General features: G+C 41.3%; 1 protein-coding gene across 8 annotated transcripts in view; it reads right to left on the bottom strand.

The window, feature by feature from the left end:
* gab1 (GRB2-associated binding protein 1) overlaps window positions 1–20,924 on the bottom strand; it is a 66,010-nt gene that overhangs the window by 5,177 nt on the left and 39,909 nt on the right. For 7 of the 8 annotated variants that reach the window (XM_053501532.1, XM_053501536.1, XM_053501539.1 and 4 more), the window contains 8 exons: window positions 17,520–17,817; window positions 12,464–12,680; window positions 9,458–10,086; window positions 8,881–8,975; window positions 7,974–8,277; window positions 3,878–3,970; window positions 1,185–1,278; window positions 640–766 (listed from right to left, as the gene is read on the bottom strand). In XM_053501532.1, coding sequence (XP_053357507.1) covers window positions 640–766; window positions 1,185–1,278; window positions 3,878–3,970; window positions 7,974–8,277; window positions 8,881–8,975; window positions 9,458–10,086; window positions 12,464–12,680; window positions 17,520–17,817 — 1,857 coding nt within the window. The remainder of the gene's footprint in view (window positions 1–639; window positions 767–1,184; window positions 1,279–3,877; window positions 3,971–7,973; window positions 8,278–8,880; window positions 8,976–9,457; window positions 10,087–12,463; window positions 12,681–17,519; window positions 17,818–20,924) is intronic. The other variant, XM_053501533.1, reaches the window with a different exon arrangement.

Raw genomic sequence — 20,924 nt, 5'->3', positions numbered from 1 at the left:
GTAACTCGAATGTTCGCAGGTCAGGGACTTATTATTATATTATAACATTATTTATAAACAATTATTAGTATTACAGTAAGTATTATCATTATACTGTATATGCTAGATAATTCTTTTTTTTTTTTTTTAAAGAGTGTTAAGCCTTCATATGACAAAACAGGTGCAATCAAATTAGACACAGTGAGGGAAAAAAACATGCAATAGCAAAAGTTATAAAAACCTAAAGCCTGTGGTGAAGCAGGAGTGTGAAGACGGGAGCTGAACAGTTCAGTACTAAAAGAACCGAAGGAATGAAATGATAAGGAGGTAAAAGATAAGAGGAGTCCTTCTTTCTTTTGGTATCTAAGTACAGAATGAATATTGAATTTAAGAAGGTCGTCTTGTGCCTTCATCGCAATATCTGTACAATCCAACACTAATCATTAAAGCCTCTCAAGAGGAGCATTTCCTAAAAATCTCACCTTAACCCATCATACAGCACCAGCAAATAATCTCATCTTTAAAATGATTCAGTATCGCTTGTAAAATTCCAATAAATATTTTAAAGTGTTTTTTTTAAATTATAATAATAATAATTATTATTATGATTATTATTAATATTAAATAAGGAAGAGACGCTGTGGTGCTGTGGTTACATACTGGTTCATCTGCAGGCATATTAGGATACTGCATGGGGACATAATTCTCATCCCCCTCCTCGGAGTCAGTGCTGGAGGCGGTGCTATGCACTGAAGGTGGCCTCTGAGGTGTGTGGAACCTGGAGGGGCTGAGGACCACAACAAGCTTTACACTGCTGCTTTCATTTGGTACACAACAACATGTGTAACACACTTTCTCTCGTTCTCAAACACAGATGCAGGACACACAAATAGTTACGTTACATCCATTCACATTCCCATGAAATAAAAATGTCGTGGATACATTAATCTGATTGGGTGACGATTTTCTGCTCATCCTCAGGAAATTTAAATAAAAATAAATAATAATTCACCCCTGAGACTTACACGTATGTGAGCACTTAAGTGTGAAATGATCAGGCTCTATCATGAGTTAGAGACAACACTACCATACTGGATGAGTGGTTGGTTAGTCACGGTGCCATGCAGAACCCTGCCGTGCGCCGCTCACAGCATTAGCTGACGGCGGACGCTTCTAACCAGAGCAGGTTCATGAGTGTCACTTACTCCCGGGTGAAGGACTTGGTGATGGGTGAGCGCACTGGTGTAATAAACTCCTCACACTCAGGAACTGGCTTGATGTCCAAAGGGGCGGGCTTGACTAGAACACAGGCATCAAAAAACATGTTACATTGAGAAACCAGACAAGGCAATACAATGCTAAGCTTAGACGCACGTGAGATATATGGGTTACGTCTGCATTCATTTAACATACTTTTTTTTTATTCTAATTTAATGTTTAGATTTGGTTCATTACTTTCTAATTATATAAAATAAATAGTTTAGGTGATTTATAATATAATTAGATTCCTTTAAAAAAACTATCCCTGGCATAAGCACTTTGTGTTTTCCATGTATTATAATGTGCAATTTGTATAACCTCATTTATATTCCATCATCATGCTCAATTCAATCACCAGATCACCTGCTTTCAGTTGATAATTATTAAAGAAAAATATTAAAAAGATTGTCATATTTATCACAGTATTCATATTATATTGTCTCATCGCCCAGATCTAAGCTGTTCCTACTAACCCTGTATGTTTTCTAAGCATGTGCCGTTTTAATTGTCATGTAGGCCAGTAACCCCCCCCCCCCCCCCCTTCCTCCCCCCACAAGTCGTCATGCTATAACATGAGTGTGTGAGTGTTGTGATGTGCACAAAAGATTTTATACTTCTTATGATATTCTGTTACTAGTTAAAGGGCTGAAAAAAAGGTGGAATAGGGGGGTGGGGGGGGGAGCACTGCTAAATAGTGTTAGTTTTCCGCCAGTAGAGGGAGCTGTTGGATAAACAAAACAACCTTCAACCTGTCTGACTAGGTACAATTAACATTAATTTGCGAATTCATTAGGCATATTCATTATTCATCTGGTCTGTCACTTTGATTGCTTTTCAAGATTAAAAACAAGCACAAATCTCCAATAACTGGAAAAAAAAAGAAAAAAAAAAAAGCAAACAGACCTCAAGACTCTGAGAAATCAAATACTTTTCATAGCACACATTCAAATCATTAAAAAATACCATCAGACCAGAAACCAAGTCAGTCGGCAGCAGATAAAATCGTATCCACAATCAAGTTCCCAGCATTGGCTCCGACTCACGACTGGCACTGCTACGCTGAGAATCACACAATCTGGCAACGGTGATGGAGCCCACTTTTCCCATGGCTACACAACATCGTCTGAAAGCTACACCATCTGGTGCCGACGTGTGAAGATACGGATAGCGCTCACCACTTATCAGCGATTCAAAGCTCTTAGCCGAGCTCATTAGGAACTTAACACTTTAACTTTCAACACGTAGTCAGGCTCGCTTCGACGGGCTCACAGACGCACTCGGAGACGCCGTTATTACGGCTGAGAGGCTGATCTTAAGGGTAAGGAATAAGGAGTCTGTCAGTGATTACATACAGTGGTTTGCATATGTATTCACCCCCTTGAACTAAATAGAAATGATTGGTTGATCTGACTGAGCCTGCTTTTATCTACTTTGACTTGACTTGTGTTAAATGATTTAATAATTTGGGATGACTTTACCGACTAAACTAATTAAAGGGATACTTTAAAACTGAGGTGCAGATTAGTCCATCACATTAGGTCTCAGTTGTTATAATGTTTCTGCTTTGCAAACTGAACAAGAGGTTCGGTCTGCCGGAATGTGCCACAAGTGCAGTGAATTTACACAACCTTCGTTCCATGCAAAAATACATTCCACCGCATTTAAAGCAAGTGAACAAGTGCGTCTTTATTCGTATAGCAATTTCCTAGACATTTGCATGGAAACTCGAAGTGTTAAACAAGATAAAACGTACCAAGGTTCATCTGAGACTCATGAAGCCTCTGCTTTCACATTGGAGATGGAATCTTTCAAAATTATGGTGTTTTTAGTACAAATTCTGAACTATCCCAATTTTCCAGGACGTGTTTTGATACCTCACTGACCCTCATGGGGAGGTTATGTTTCAATTTTCTTACTGAGATCACATGGCACTAACTGCACATGGTTCAGCTCCAATCTGCTAATTATTTGACTTCTGATGTCAGCAAGTGGGACCATAATTAATCATATTTACCTGCACTGGGGGGTGAATACTTGTGCAATCACAACTTTTACTATTTCTATGAACAAATATGACACATTAGTCCACCTACCTTAACAACAACAACAATAATAACAACAATAATAATAATAATAATAATAACAACAATAATAATAACGATAATAATAATAACAACAATAATAATAACGATAATAATAATAACAACAATAATAATAATGATGATAACAATAATAATAATAACAATAATAATAATAATAACAATAATAATAATAATAATAACAATAATAGGTATTATTATTAACCTCAATTTATTCCAGACTGTAACGCTACAAAAAGTTAAAAAAAAAAAAAATACTTGTTCGAGACACTGTAAAGTAAAGTGGTGTGTTAGTATTTGTGAGTGTTTGTGTAATTATTAGTATGACCCTTCACTTAGCTGAAACCAATTTGAAATCTTGCTGGGGAAAAAAAACCCTGCTTATTAATATTGGCACACCATGTTTAACCTGTAAGTGTAACAGCGTTCCCTGCGTTTAAAGCTGAGACCCTCGGCTAGCTCAGGTGTTGAGGACAGTTCAGATGACAGACAGACAGACAAAAGAGAACAAGAATGTGGCGGTCTGTGCAGGTACCTACCCTTACGACGTCTTGAGAAATCACCTATGGTTTGAGAGTCGGTTCGCTCAAGACCGACAGGCCGATTAGCTCTGATTATTTTAGGACTCTGACCTGATTGGTGAAAGAAAACTTGTTTTTGTTAAATGCCTCTATTGCAATAATAATAATTATAATAATAATAATAAATAATAATGACTTTTTTTTTTTTTTAACCTCGCCCACATGCAGTGTAGCAAAAGCATGGCTACCTCCTCCTCCTCCTCCGCTCCTTTACACTTTCTTACACTTTCACTGCACAGATATGTATCACACTGCTGCCATGGCAACAACTCATCATGCACGCAAGTCATGCAACAGGCAGGGCTTCCCCTGAAGCTCGGGGCACAACACAGCATGCACAGAGTTAAACACACTTTGCAAGTAAAGGACGCACAACGACGATGACGGCGCGCTGCGACCTAGGCTTGGACGCACAGCAGCATTTCAGATTGTTCGACACCCACGCGTGGTCATGCCCCGATACCCAGTACGAGAACAGCAACGGTGCAGGCTACAGTACAGCAATCAACACAGCAACAGCAGGAGGAAAAGAGATACACAAATCTACTGCGACCTGTCAGGAGCTACAGTACACACAGACCCAAAGAAAGACAGACAGCTAGAGCTACACACTAGACATCTGATGCAAGACAGTAAGAAAGACACGTTATAGAGACAGAGGTCTCAAAAAACATCTGATACGGGACAGTAAGAAAGACATATCAAAGAGACAGATGTCAGACGGAAGACTAAAACACTAGATTAAAAAAAAAAAACTGCTGGGCATACACTGTAAAGTTACGGGAGAGTTTAATCTGAAACTGCAAGCTTCAGCCACCTAAACCATCTCTAACTGAACCACCAGACGATCGCATGGACTCTTATCCTGCATCACGTCTGGTGCAATACGCATTTCATACATGTGGCTATACATCTATAGTTAAAGTTACAGCCAAAACATGGTACTGCTTCTAAAAAGTGTCTCACCTACTGTACTGTAGGTGAAAAAGGGGAATCCTCAAATAGGATCATATAACACCATTTTTATAATACTTAAAAGCATTATCAGATATAAAGAAACATATTTGCTGAATAAAATTTCATGCCCTTTTATGTTTTAGTGTCTGCAACTTTTTTGAATTCAAATTGTCATTCAGATGAAACTTGACCAATTCTGGTTTCACATGAAAGGACATAAACCTGAAAGAGTAAAATTAACCCGAAAGAGTAAAATCTAAAATTAAAAAATTGTTCAGATATTGCAACATGAGTTTGACATGGTTACGGACACTACAGATTTTTTTGCTTTTTAAGCCTTTAACCACAAACCTATTTAAGCAAGTTTCTTAACAGGTCATAATGGTTCTAGAAGCTTACCCCACTTTTAGCCTCAATACTCATAGAGAAATAGGAATAATTTGCATTTTAAATGATTTTTGTTTGTCTTTTTTGGGGTACATATAAAATCATCTCTCCGTGACGACTGAAGTTAGCGACTTGAAACTTTTAGGGAAGCAAGATTGGTCACTTCCATGTTGCATAAACTTTCAAAGTAGCTTCTTTGGCCAAAGACAATCAGCATAAATACCCTGTTTCGACTGATAAAGTTAATGTGTTACATTTATAGTAGGAACAAGCGTATTTTTAACCAAACATTCCAGGTTGTGAACAAAAACATTCTCGGTTTATTTCCTAATTACAAAATGTTTACAGCATTTGGCAGACAGCCTTATCCAGAGACTTACTCGTTTTGTAATCTCATTACACATCCGAGCAGCTGATGGCTAAGGGCCTTGTTTAATGGGCCAACAGTGGCAACTTGGTGCTGAACCTGGGACCTTCTGATCAGCAGTCTAGCACCATTTAACCAGAACTTTTCAGATGAATCCCACATTCTGCGTTTGGATTGGTTACAAGAATTCGGTCTCATCTGTGATTGATATGATACAATGAATTAGAAGCCGATCAGTGCTGAATCCTCAGCCAGAAATCCAGAGGATGAAAGGAAAGACTGGAGAGAGAGAGAGAGAGAGAGAGAGAGAGAAAGAGAGAGAGAGAGAGAGAGAGAGAGAGAGATGTTCTCGCAGAGTTTACTGATCAGGAATGGAAGCTAATGTTCCTTTGAGGAATCTCATTATGTCACCTAATTTTACCCACGTAGGCCAAACATGCACAGAAAGAATAGATTAAATTCAACATTGGAGAAACAATCAGATCGAGTGCTTACATGATTAATATCTACTTTACGAGAGGTTTACTGATTGCACCCGATCGGGTCAGACTGTTCGGACTGATGCGTTTGATGCATTGTTATTCTAATTCAGAGTACCGCGCCCTAATTAAAAGTGGAATATTGGCGTCCATGTAAAGGAAGTTACTAATTTACACAGAATTTAAGTTTACAGGCTACAGGGTGTGGAGGTAACCATAGTAACCCAAGTGTGTACTGACAGAGGATTAAAAAGTTTTCTAGCTGAAACGATTTAAAACAATGTTTTCAGCAGACTGTGGAAGAATCTTACTTTAGACATGAGGAGAATAAATTAGAGCTGTTTGGAGATGAAGGATGCTCTTATTATGCCTGCTGTTTGCTCAGCAACGCTGTGTGTGATATTAGTGTTTACTTTCCGGCCTATTTTAAGAAACTTTTGGCACATGAACACACATGCGTTCAGTACAGTATGTGTGCGTGGGTGTATATACAGAGGGGCCAAAAAAAAAAATGTATGTATACACACTTCAACATGAAAAATATATGCCTATCTTCTGGCAGTCACATGATCACATCAACGATGATGTGTCTCCTGACATCTTATACCACTACGCACTGCTGACATAATTCAATTCGAGTTTTAAAAAAGAACATGTTAAAGTTTTTATATATTTTTGGGCTCCTGTGTGTGTGTACAGCAAGTCCCCTACATACGAACAAGTTCAGTTCCGAGAGGTCGTTCGTAAGTTGAGTTTGTTCATAAGTCCAACAAACATTTTCCAGGGAGCATCCTGAGCGTGTACTGCACTACTGTACTCTATCCAGTACATTACTGTACACATGTAGACGCCTCACGCATGTAACTACGTACGCTGGATATGTGATCTAACACAGGAGTTTGATTATATGTCCGGCGTACATTGTCACATGCATGAGACAAACATGTTTAAACGCAGGTTCTTTCGCAACTCCAAAGTTCATAACTCAAATGTTCGTATGTAGGGGAGTTCTTGTGTGTGTATATAAGTAGTACAGGATGAGCGATTTAATTGTGCCTAAAGCATGACAGTGTATGCCAGATTTTAAAAAAACAAAATCAAAGTTCCCAGATTTAAACAAAAAAAGGAAAAGAGGAACGAGAAACGAGACACACAGAAAGAAAAGCTTGTGATTATCTAATGAAAATGCCACATCTTTCCTTGCACAGCTCATCCAATCTGCATATGCACCACAAATATCAGCTACAATCTGCACTGAATTAATAAGCAATGTGGCAAAGCAGGAGAGAGAGAGAGCAAGAGAGAGAGAGAGAGATGTGTTGAGAATATCAGTGTGTCTGGCCCATGATTACACCAATAAATATTACATTTCATCAGTATCTGGCCTTCAAAGAAGCCTTTGAGAAAGAGACAATAGGGACAGAGGTGACCGCTCCAGGCTAAGAGCACGGTCAGGCTGCCTCATACCCAGAGATCTGAGACACAGCACAATAGCGCTCTTTCATTAGTCAGGTCAGATGCTAAGAGCTAACAAAGGCAAGAGCCACTGCAACACGAGCAGGATGGGAACGCTGCACTGGCTGAAAGCTCTCTTTCTCTAGTGCAGGTGTCCTGGGTTAAACTGCAGTGAGAGACCCTGGAAATGTGAGCTAGTGCTACATTAGCACTAGCACACAAGTACCGATAAACCGTTGAGAGGAGACGGGGTCGTAAACATGAGCCAGCACGTGTTAGTAAGTAGGAAATACGTGGCATGAGAGTTATAAAGAGCGGTCGAAACGAACAGATGCAAGAACGAGTTTAACGTTTTGTCCCGCCCTCACTTAAGCCAGTCCCCATCACACACATATTACACACAGCTTACCTTTGCGGTCAGGCTTGAGGTTTCGGTCAACAGGTGGCGGCTGGCAGTCGGCTACGTGCATCGGTCTTCGTGGAGGTGTTTTGGGACTCGACCTGAAACCCATGTGGGCTGGAGGAGGCACTTGCTTCCCCAGGGAAGGGAACTCCACGGTACCCGGCGTCATGGGCACGTAGTTGGGCTCCTGGATCAGCTCGGACACGCTGCCTGAACGCTGATGTGACGGAGAGTTTGCGCTCATCGGCACGTAGTTCTCATCCATCTCCTCGGTGGAAGTGTTCCCGACAGGCAGCATGCCTTTGTTTTTCTGGAGGAGGAATACATCAAAGAGTGACACTTTCACTTTCATCTAGCTCGAGACTCGAGAAAGAGCACTCACACGCAATCAGGCGTTATACAGGGTGGGTGAGGGGTAACTAGACATAAAAAAAATCGTACAGTCCATATCTCTAAACTATACATGCACTTTATTACAAGGGAAAATAAAACGAAATCTTTCAATTTAAACGTAGACACCGGCCACTTCTTCTCGCATCGTACACCGATTTGTTTTTGTATCGTCTCCGGGTGTAGTGCTGCATTCCTCAAGCAAGAACAATGGAATTCCACACTCCATAACGCGCTGAGATCTTAGCTCGCTCCTGAACAATCGAGCGCTCGGCCATCTTTATTTACATCGCGTGTGCTGCCTATCGCGGCCGACGCCTGTACTATCGACGCGGGAAATATGAAATCCTATTTACTATCGTCCATTGTACAAGTTCTACAGCCATTAAACACTGCCTAGTTCATTTACACCCACACTGTACAATTATTTACTGTACCTTATTAAGTATCATTTGCATATGTATTTATATTCTACAGATAAAAAATGTCCATTGATTACAAGCTAGGTAGTTTTCATTCTTACAAGATAGTTGTTGAAGGGTTCGTTGAACTCGAATGAACAGTTTCTGTCCGTAGGGAAGGATCTGGGGATATCATAACAGTCTTGTGATCCGTAATCTGCAAAGAACGAGAAGAAAACATAACTAACAGGAACGGCATTTACACCAGCGCAGGCTCACTCTGTGCATGCTTCATATTATTTACATCGATATACAAAAATAAAAAGCATAAAAATGCTGGCACACAGGCAGGACATCTGAAATGTCACAGTAGTGGAATTTTAACCAGCCAAAAAGAAATAAAAAAAAAAAATCTTGGTAGCTGAAGGTCATGAGTTTGTGCTCATGTTCTTTTTTAAGCACAATGTTCTTTCCTAAGTTGTTGAAAAGCTTTTTTTTTTGCAGAGAAAAGCGCATAAGCCTAAACAGTTGCTGATCAGGCACCGCTTTGATGAAGATACACAGGCCGCAGATGGAATTAATTTTTTTTACTTTGTACTCAAATTGCTAGGAGGTCTGGTGCATGCAAAACAGAACCATATTTGAGTTCCTGCTTCAGCTTCGATCGGCTTGTGTTTGCTCATGATGTTAACCCGTTACCTTTGCGCAGACGTGAGGAATCCACAGGGCCAATGGTGTTGCTCCGTAGAGCTTTGCTTCCCCCTGGCCCCGAAGGCACACAGTAGTTCGAGTCCGTCTCCGACACCGACCTCGGGACGACGTAAGTGTCCGTGGGCGAGCGTTCGGCCGCCGGCCCCGCCGAGGGTTTGGGCGGCCGAGGAGGCGGCACCGCGTCTGACCCCGCGGCCTCCGCACCCCCCGCCGTGCGGGGCACCTGATAGGTGCAGTTGCTGCCAGGCGTGGTCGGGATGTCGTAGCTGACAGATATCTTCCTGAGCTGAGCCTCGAGCGAAGGCTTTCGCGCGGGCGTGTTGAAGACGTAGACGTCCGAGGCGTCCGGGTCGGCGATGCCCGACAAGGTCGCGCTTTTCGGTAGCAGCACGGTGTCCTGAGACCGGCTGCGGGGGAGTTGGTACAGAGCCTGCGCCTCCATCGACACACTCGCCCCCCGCGGTGGAGGCGAGTCGTACAGCGGGCCGTGTTGGGAAGAGAAGAAGCCGTTGACCGACGCATGCTTGGCTGTGGAGGTTGAAGGAGTCGGCGTGCGGTGAGATGGGAGGTTGTCGTTGCAGTCCGGCTCCGAGGAGGTAGACTTCGAGCAGTCGTGTCTGAGAAACAGAGAATGTGACTGGGTGTGAGATTTTGAGATCCAGGATTAAAACAATAATTTACAACACAGGAAGGCAAAAGTTCACATTCATTGTAGTTTTATTAGCATCAAAAACACCGCCAAGCGTTCTTACTTTGTTCTAGTTTTTTATTAGTTCTGGAATGATTAGCTGGTCAGGACTTGCAGAGTTAGTAATTCACCATGCATACAGCTGCCTGGAAGTGTAGCTAACGATTTATCAGTTTGTTTTTTTTTAAGTTACTGTAAGCATGAGAGGGAACCAAGACAACCGGATAGCCGAGAATCATTTTGAAAGACTTTTTAAAAAAAATTCCAACCATCTTGTTTGTATCTTAGACAGTTTATGCTCAAAGTTGCCATTTTGGACTCATCCTCATTGTTTTAATCCTGTAACTGTAGATGGATGATCATTTTAAACCTTTTTTTTTTTTTGGCATTACAACATAAAACAAATATAAAGTGTATAAAAATGTAAACTGATTGTAGAAATGTGTCCTTGGTGTCGTTGGTTAAAGGTTAATCAGTCCATGCATAGATATTTATGTTTTATCAATCAGCACTCCACACACACACACACACACACACAGCCTGGTGCTGTGCACTCACAGACTGTCAGGGGGAGCAGTCCTGCTCTCACACTCCTCCAAGAGCAGGTATTCCTGCTCCAGCTCACTTTGAGACAGAGCCACATTAGCACTAGACAGACAGCAGGGGACAAGTGATGGATAAATGCATGTTCCGTTAACTTCAAGAATATGGCAGACATCCTTAGATGATCAGACTGTAACACTGACTTGCGCTGCTACCTCTGCTGCTACCTCTCGGACATTCTCGACGTTATTACACACAACGGCTATCAAACAAATACACGGCGATGCTGATTAGACATCAATCAGACGACTCAAACCATTCTAATGGTCCCACTCGACTTCTACACACACTCAACAAGGTAAAAAGATGGCAGACATTGCTTAGATTTTAACATGAATCGTTCAACCATCGCCACAATTCGAAAAACACATTGAAGTAATATACTGTGTATAACCAATTCTGTTAGTACCCTAGTACTTAGACCATGGTGGTTGGACTTACAAACAAATTGGACTTACGAACGAGCTCTTGGAACCGAACTTGTTCATATGTAGGGGACTTAATGTATATATGTGATCACGCATTTAAAAATGTGTCTCATTGGTCTCCGAGTGGCGCAGTGGTAAAGTGCTCGCCCTTATCATCCGGAGATCGCTGGTTCGAACCCCGGGTGATGCTGCTTTCCTCTCACAGCCGGAGGCACAGAGAGAGCTGATTGGCCGAGCTCTCTCAGGGGGAGGGATGAGAGGTACTTGCGCTCCCACATTAATCACGGCTCTACAGCCAATCAGGGGCGTCTGTGAGCTCGCGCACGCGGAAGGAGCGGCTTGCGCTTTCCTCCGAGTGTGTTACTCCGCCCCTAACGGTGCGTGAGCGAGCAGTTCGAAAAGATGCGGTCAGCTGACGTAACGCGGTTCGGAGAAAACACGTGATAGTCTTCGCCCTCCCGGCTGAATGGTAGTAGTAGCCTCAATGTGGGAGCCCCCTAGTGACGGGGAGGAATTGACCAAGACTAAATTAGGGAAAAAATTGGAAAAAACTCAAAAAAATATAAAAAAAAGAATAAAATAAAATGTGTCTCATTAATAAAAATAATAATACTAATATTAATAATAATAATATTAAAGATTAATTAATTATATGTAATAAAAGTAAATAAATTCTGTATCCACAGTGTGTTCTAACAACGCATAGACAACTTTGTTCTTTGTAGAATCTTATACAGTTGCCCGGGTCATGCAATTTTTAGACGCTCCCTGACTCACAGCATTACTATAAAGCACTGATGAATTCAGCATTTTTGAACAGACGATAGAAGTTTTAGTATTGTAGTGTTTTGTTTGTACCAATAGACCAAGCAACGCTAAACATGACAAGATCTGTGCTACTGTTATTATTATTATGATCATCCATCATCAGTATTCCAAATATGCAAAGTGTTTACAGTTTACACGATATCCATCGGACAGAATCTAAAATCACCACAACTGCTGTACCCCTTAACTCTTAAGGAGAAAGTCTTATCTAGAATCTAAAATGTATAGCGACACTACAGTGATATCGACCATGACAATGACAGTTTCTCTAACATTACTCCAACATAACTTGGTTCCAGGATAGAAGCGCACTTTATTCCCATCGCTAGTTCGTCCTTTCAAATCATTACACACATCCATCTTGCTATAAAATCTATCCATTATATCCATCAGTGTGTTATAGCATCTCATCCCTCCCTCCCTCCCTCCCTCCGTCCCTCTTCTCACCTGCTGGGCTCGGGTTTCTTGCTCTCACAGTGGCGCAGCAGCAGGTAGTCCTGGGTGTCGTCCAGGCTGGAGGAGGAGTCCAGGTGTCCAACGCTGACTGGCTGGTACGGAGGGGGCACGCTGGGTAGTGCAGAGGATCCCATCAGCCCAGATCGAGGAGGTACGTCCACCACCAAATTTCCAGGCAGTGCAGCCTGGTGAGACGCTTTCGCCGAGTCTACAAACACACACAAACAGATGTATACACACAGGTCAGTTTCAGGGACTGAATGCAGCCCTAGACTAAAATAATTAAACAGGGTGGGTAAAAATGAATTAGGCAAAATTTAATGGTTATAGAACTTTTAGTATCACTGGAGCTGTGATGAAAACAGTCTTGAAATGGATGATCGTAAATACAGTATGATTTTATATACATTTACATGTCTTTTCTATACGTTTTGATTGTTTTTTTACATGCAAAGATATGATTATAGTGTTGGAAATTGGTAACATTGGTCATATTCCAGGGTAGCTGGAACGGATTATTTGAATTTACATGATTTCCTATGGGACAATGTGTTTCACAATACGAAATGTTCACCTTTTGTCCTGCTGTACTTTTATAAACTGATATTAAAAAATATTAAAGAGTAACCACTTTGGACCGGATTATCAGTCTGAAAAACACTGCTGGTACTCGATGGTGTTGATGGTTAATATACCGGACATAGATCTCTGTCTCTCACACACACACACACACGCTATGGCTCTGACTCGTTCATCACCAAGCAGCCGTGAGTCATGTTTCAGAAGGGCAGCACACGTATCTATGTACCTGAGAGAACATCATTCTCCCTCTCTCTCTCATACACACACACACACACACACACACACACACACACACACACACACACACACACAGCTCTGACTCAAGACCAATTTCAGCACATGGTAATTATGCAGAAAGATTCATTTTCTGGTAATTATGCAGAAAATGAAGGTGTGTGTGTGTAGATAATGTTTGTGACTGCTGTCTTTTCCAGGTGAATAAAAGCGCTTGTGTTTATCTCTGGCATTTTATTAGAAATACCGTTTCCCTGAGATGTTTTCTCGTCCCGAGTAGAGGAGGCTGTACTTTGTGGTCTCGCTCTACAAAACCCCACAGCTTTCTGCCAACACACACTTACAGCTTTAACCTGATTCTACTTAGCGCAGGCTTCTCAAGGCTGACTGAGTCTGCAGCACTGCACTCGGTTTGCTCTCTCTCTCTCTCTCTCTCTCTCTCTCTGTTTTGTCAGGCAGAGCTGCTGATTCATCCAGTCCTTGGAAAATCCCTTCTTCGTGCTCGTTTTCCCACCACTCACTCCAGCATGCTAACAATGCTACGCAGATCTGGGGATGTGTGTGTGTGTGTATGTGTGTTTGCTCTTTGGGGAGAAGACCTAGAGAATCAGAAAAGCCACTAGATGGCCTTGTTCCACTCAGCCGTCACAAAGCAGTGAAAAGAACGCGGCAACTAGGACGAGACCTGGCACGGTTATAAACTGTGGGCTGATCGCAATTACCACAATTATATAACAGTGGTGTCACAGACACATCAGAATGTCATAACAGCTTTATCACGGACACGTCATAGCATCAGAACAGCGCTGTTACTGACATATTGACAAAAATGTCATTAAATATTAAGTGGCATTAAAAGTGCATGTTGGGACACAGGGATAGCATGTGCATGACAAAAATGGACAAAGAAGAAAGAAGAAAGGAACATAAGACAGACAAGCAGACGGACACAAAAGAAGGAAAGAAAGAGGATAAGGAAGAAAGTATTTGATGGGTTTCATCAAGACCAGAAGTTGGCAATAAACAACCTAGTGGATGCCAACCGCCGGTAAACACCAAGACAAGACCGAGATACAGAACAAAACGGCTAACGTGTAAACAGACAGAAATCTAGAAATACAAAGACAGAGAGAGACAAAAAAAAAGACACCCAAAAACGCGACCTACTAAACCATTTAAAATGCACCTCACAGAACCTAAAGACAAAACACACATTTGTTTAAACAACCAACAATAATAAAAATAAAAAAGGTGCTGTTTGCTGGCACACAAAATCCATCTTGCTTTTCTTCTAAATGACGAGGACAAGAACACAACTATACAGGTGACTCTACAAAACAAAAATTAATAATACAGTAACTCCCCGACTTACGAACATTCAAGTTACGAATTTCCCCAGATACGAACAGACCCTGGTTCAACAAACATTCATACTGTGGATGCGAACAAATCACCAAAGCAGCTCACGTGTATTATACAAAAATAAGACACTGCAGTGAACCTGATACCAATACTTGAACCTGATACAATACTAGATTTAGTCGGGTGGGTTGGTATTCTTTACATTGCATACATTTATGTCAGAGACATAAAAGACTCATTTTATCGGACTTTCGAACGTGCTCCTGGAACAGACATTGTAAGTTGGGGACTACCTGTAATAATAATGATAACCTTAGAACAATTAGAAGATTGTGATTACTTCACTAAAATGCTAAATAAACCTTTTTCTAATGCAAAAAAATTAAACTAGACGCTTCTACAAACTTAATTCGTACCTCTCTCCGGTTACACGGCTGAAGAGCTACTGTATAGGTTTAAACTCAGAACGCCTCAGAGAAAGCCTCTTCTATTGCACTAATGCCTGATGATTAACCACTGTGCTATCAGAGAACTAAAACACATTAGAGGATAAATTCTGAACACCTCCAAAAAAAAGAAGAAAAAAAAAGATCGGCTAAAGGTTTGTAGAAATAGAAATGTTTGTAACACAGAAATCAAAGCTTTAAAAATTGTTTTGATAAATATAACACCGTTACAGAATGCCATAAAGGTGTCACCACTTAAAACAAAAAACAGAAGAAAAAAAAAAGTAGTAGAAGCCCAGGAGCGTGAAGTTCTCCTCGTATCTGGCTCGTTATAAAGCTGGAGGTCATTTGAGTTCAGGGCGAGTCATGATGCAACACATTGGAGCAGCTGAGACTCGACCCCACGACATACACAACCCTAACCACTGTATCACCACTGACTCTCCCATTACTAACATAATCGGCATTCAACTTTATTTCTTCTTTTATTGTCATTCACACCTCAAACGTGCCGTGACCCCGATCTGACACCATCCTGCCATGTAAACATCACACACCACGCTCGCTGTGAAACCGCCTCCACTAGCCTGATGGTCTGGTTTGTCCACATTTCTGACTATTAGTGCTATCATCTCCTGGACATGGCCACACCGTGTGTGTGTGTGTGTGTGTGTGTGTACATGGAAAAATCAGTTTTTCAGGATGTGTGCGCGTGTGATGCGGGAGTGTGTGTAGTCACACGTGTAAGGTCTTGACAAACACGTCATTGGGACGATGCTGTAGAGCTGAGCGCATCGTACATGCTCTGCCGTCCTGAAACCTAATTACACACAGACTCACTTGCGCACAACGTCGCGCTCATTGTGGTCAGGAGCAACCCGAGTCATCAGTGACGCAGGTCGCTTATTACATCTAAAAAAGCCATCGAGACGCAGGCGGTTAGGGACGAACACTAAACACCTCCAGTGATAAACAAAGCACAAAGTTCTCAAGAATAGAGCTTCATTACTGTCCAATGCAAACTGGTTTTGTGCAGCCACATCGACTCCGGAATTAACTTCAAAAAACTTTTTTTTTTTTAATTTATATAAGCCTGATATTTTTTTACAAAATTTATACACGAATAATATAAATGATGTATTGTATAAATAATCTGATACATTTTTCCCAACTCGCAGTTCCTCTATGATCCCACAGGGGGCTCTTAACTCATCACTGCTGGTGCGCAGCACAGCGTTCCGTGTGGTAGAATTTAGAACTGCATCTTGAAAAAAATTTAAAATTTTACATTTTACGAAATGCAATACAAATCGAATTGACGAATAAATATCGTGATAATATCGTATCATGTTAAATCCCACCCCTAATAACAACGTGCATCAATGAAACAAATAATGTAAAAAATTATAACAAGGCAAAAAAAATAAAAAAATCAGCAAAACTAATACCAAAATAAAATGAAAACAATAAAAATAATAAGGAGTAAAACACCGAAATTAATTGAAATTGCTACAGAACTTATAAATAATGTAAAAAATAAAGTATAACGGTAAATTAATGGCTATTATTTATTCAATAATATTTTCCCGTATCAGGTTTTTAATAATCACTCGGCTAAAACGTTATACATACACAGTATACAGCGAAAGTACTTGTCTAATGACTTTCCTAAAATGCCACGTTCACCGTGATGGAATAAGATCCTCGTCCGTCAGCTGTAGCGCTATTGTTGTGAAATGGAAGCGTTAAGCAGCAAACAACAGCTCAGTCGTGCAGCAGCAGACCAGACAGACTCGCTCGCGAGTGCTAAAGCGCAATAATAAAAACAAATAAATAATTAAAAGACACTGTTGCATCATCACTCACTAGAGTATTAGAGAATCTGGGAATAACACAGGCACAAGAACTGTGCATTAGGAGCTTCAGAAAATTGGCCACCACTAGACCGTGGAGTCGTACAAACACGCTCTCTGGAGAACCTCAATGTCTGACAGACAAGTCTGGGGTTTGGAGATCGCCAGAGATGTTACCTAAAATACCAGACTGCATCAAAGCCAAAGTTTGGAAAAGGAGGCGAGAAGTGGGAGGAGAAGGAGGAGGAGGAGAAGGAGGAGGAGGACATGACACGGCCTCGTGCACAGTGAGTGAGCTCTATAAAGACATGGCTCGGCCAGTTTGTTTTTGGAGGAACTCCAGTGTCCTGTACAGAGGCTTGACCTCAATCCCACTGAGCGCCAACGGGATGAACTGGGACATGGAGTGTGAGCCGGGACATCTCGAGTTCAACATCAGTACCTGGTCTTGCGTCTTTTTAGACTTAATGTGCACAAATGCCTACATACACACCCAAAAAACCTTGTAGGAAGCCTGTTCTAGCCAACTCCGTGTCTGTGTGTGTGTGTGTGTGTGTGTGTTTTTCTTACCATCTGTCTCGGTGGGGTTGAAGCCACAGATGTCACAGATGCAGCGCACCCACTTGTTCATCTCCTCCTCAGTGTCAGCCACCAGGTAGAAGACTCGGTCGATGGTCTTGATGTCGAAGATGAAGCTGTGCTCCAGCTCCTTCTTGTTGAAGCTGAGCCCGGCGTCCACCTGCTCGCACAGGTTCAGGTCGATCACTCGGATGGGCTTCTTCACGTGGTCATTTTTGTAATACTCCAGCACGTCCGGGTCTCCCGTCATTCGCCCACTGCGCAAAACGAACCACCGCTTCTTCCATGCCTACGGTGCAAGTCACACACACACAGCGGAAGGTTAGTTTCATTTTCACGTTTACTCACTAAAATGTGATGATGTCCTTCATCATCAGGGACTTTCTGTAAATATAGAAATACAGTTGAAACCACTTTTCCGTCACAGCTCTGTTTATAGTACATTAAACAAAAGAAAATCAATAAAAAAAAAAAAAAAGACGGATCACGAAGGAAATGGATTAATACGTAATCGAACAACTACTGAACATGAAAACGTGTCGATTATCAAATTAAGATTGGAACTTAACTTTATTAGTCTGTAAACAGCCCCGGTTTTGTTTAGCGAGTGCAGAAAGGAATCTTCACGGTCTAGACGGCCTGGACAAAACAAGCCGCTGCTATTTAACAGTTCGCTGCTAAATTCTGCTCGTTTAACACTACGGTTAAAAATACAGCAAGCGCATTGTGAAATGTTTCACTTCCAGACGGGTCATTACGTTTCAGGTTAGGCCGGGACAATTCACCGCAGTCTAGCCACCCGGAAAAAAAACAGGGACAGTTGTGTAAGACAGACAGACAGACAGACAGACAGACAGACAGACAGACAGACAGACTCTCCAGTGATGGAAGGTGAAGCCCAGAGGGTGAAAGGTCAGTGCGGTTTCTCTGATGCGGCCCGGGTAAATGCCAAGCCGTAGTTTTACACAGACCCGAAGCAGCTCGCTTTGCTCTTCTAAAGAACATGACTGGAAACACTGAACATCTTCCCACACATTCTCAGCTCCAAGTCACCACTCAGCCCACTTCACACACACTCACACACACACACACACATATCTGAGAGCTACGTACTTAGAAGGAATGACTAGGCAAATCTAGAATCCTCAAAAGCTCCCAGGTCCCACATCCAGGAACTCAACGAGAGGGGGATTAATTAATGTAGAGGCAACCCTGATTCACTAGAGTACAGAAAAGCGACAGAAATGAAACAAGCAACCGAGCAATGGGGTCAGATTCCAGCACACGGGCCTGTTATGTAATGTTAGAGGAGTTATGACCGATTCACAATAGACGAGTGATCGCTGGAGAAATCAGAGACGAGAGCGTCTCATCACTTCTTCTCATTTAGTGCACAATGAGATAAAAAACGTTTTTCACTTCTTGTTATCAGCTTAGTTTTTATTTAACCAAGTGATTTTTTTTAATAGCACTAAAGCGCACTTTACAAATAAGGCTGACGTATGTTTAATATAGCGTGCGGATTTCAATTAGCAATATTCAATTTATCTCACACATCTGAGCCAGCATTGGCCACCTAGTGGTTGTGGGGTTTGAACCTGAGACCTTCCGAACCGTAGTCCAAGTCTATAGTTTAAATGTCTTGCCTTGTATAAACTTTTTTTTCCCCCTGCAACAAACTCCAGTCCACTAGGTGGTGATATTGCACCCGCTGCTAATAAACTCAAAAGAAGAAGACGACAAAGATGATGTAGACAAAAAAAGTGGTAAAAATCGTAGTGTGTTGCACGCACTTTACTGAAAGTACATTTTGCGCAAAAGCTGTGAACTATTTGTAAACAAACTGTCATTCCTGAAAGATTTAATGGTATTAAGTTAAACAAACTTAAAAAAAAAAAAAAAAAAATTATGTGACATGTGTCAGCATGGGTTCTATGGATTTTTTTGGACGCACACACTCACACAACCATTTCCCAAACAAAGCAACAACAAAGTAAATGAGTAAACACACCTCGTCCAGAGCAAACACACACTCACAATACACTCTCCAGCTCTGAGCAATAAAACTAATTATGATGATCATGTGTATTCACTGTCTTTGTTTTTGATTTGATTTTAAATGTCGCTATAATTAGCTTTGGGAATGTAATTATTGAAAATGATGTTATTATTTGTACAGTAAACAATAAACAAACATACACACCACTGTATATTACACAACCCTTCGGCTGCTCCGGAATCAGCTGTTTATTAAAATGTTTTCTCGTCCCCCGAATGTTCCAGACACCTCACGGAGGGTAACAACAACACACCCTTACGGTGCATGAAACCAAATTTCCCACACAGCCTTTTTAAAGAACGCTGCTTTGGAATGTTCTGAAGGATACGAAACGGCATCATTAGTCTTATTAGTCTGCTGACGTCCGTCCAAAACAAATCTCTCGCTTCCTAGAGCTCCGGGATAACGCCGGGCTGAGACGCAGAAATCCCTCTCGAGACGTTTCTCCGCTTCGGGTCAGGAAGAAATGAATCAGTCTTCATGAGAGTCTTTTTTTAAATTTCGTAATCTTCGATATTATTATCCCGGGCTGTGAAGCGCAAACCATCGGGAGAACGGATTCTACTCGAGCCACTTCAATCACACACACAAACACACACTTCAAACCAGATTTTAACGTTAACACAACCCTGACTAGCCACTTGTATTTAGACCCCCCAAGCACCCCCCCACCCCCACCCCGAGCATCTCTCACCCAGACGTCTGTAATGATGATTCGCTCCTGAGACCCAGCAGAACGTTTCACAGATGACTGTAGCTAATGTCAGAATGTTACTACTACACTGTTGTTGTTTAAAGTTATTTTTCTCGACCAAAACATGGAACTGGTGCCAAAAAGTGTCTCACACAAGTCCAGAAACGAATTTTCAGATCGGAACATATGAACACCATTTTTCATCATTTTTAAAGCTTCTTATCTCCCGATCCATACTTTATTTTTTTTGTAAATACGCTACACATTTATATTTTTATCAGATGAAAAGAAACACAGTTGCTGAATACAGTTTCACGCCCTTTTATGTCCGTAGTGTCGGTTACTTTTTTAAAAAATTCAAATCTTTTAAAGATCTTAACTGTCATTCAGATGAAACATGGTTTGACATGGTTACGGACACTACAGATTTATGCAGGTCATATGCTTCTAGACGCTTACACCGATTTTAGTATTAATACCAAAATAAAAAATATAAAAAATTTGCATTTTAAATAATTATTGTTTGAAGTGAGACAGTATAACCCTGAAGAATTCTTTATTTTTGGGGCTCATATAAAATCATTTCTCCTAAACATTTTAGCAACTTTAAAAACATTTTAGGAAGCATTTCATAGTCACTTTC

This window comes from Clarias gariepinus, chromosome 8, assembly GCF_024256425.1.
Source record: "Clarias gariepinus isolate MV-2021 ecotype Netherlands chromosome 8, CGAR_prim_01v2, whole genome shotgun sequence".
NCBI lineage: Eukaryota > Metazoa > Chordata > Actinopteri > Siluriformes > Clariidae > Clarias > Clarias gariepinus.
The sequence above is the reverse complement of the archived record's forward strand: the minus strand, read 5'-3'. Positions and strand labels throughout refer to the sequence as shown.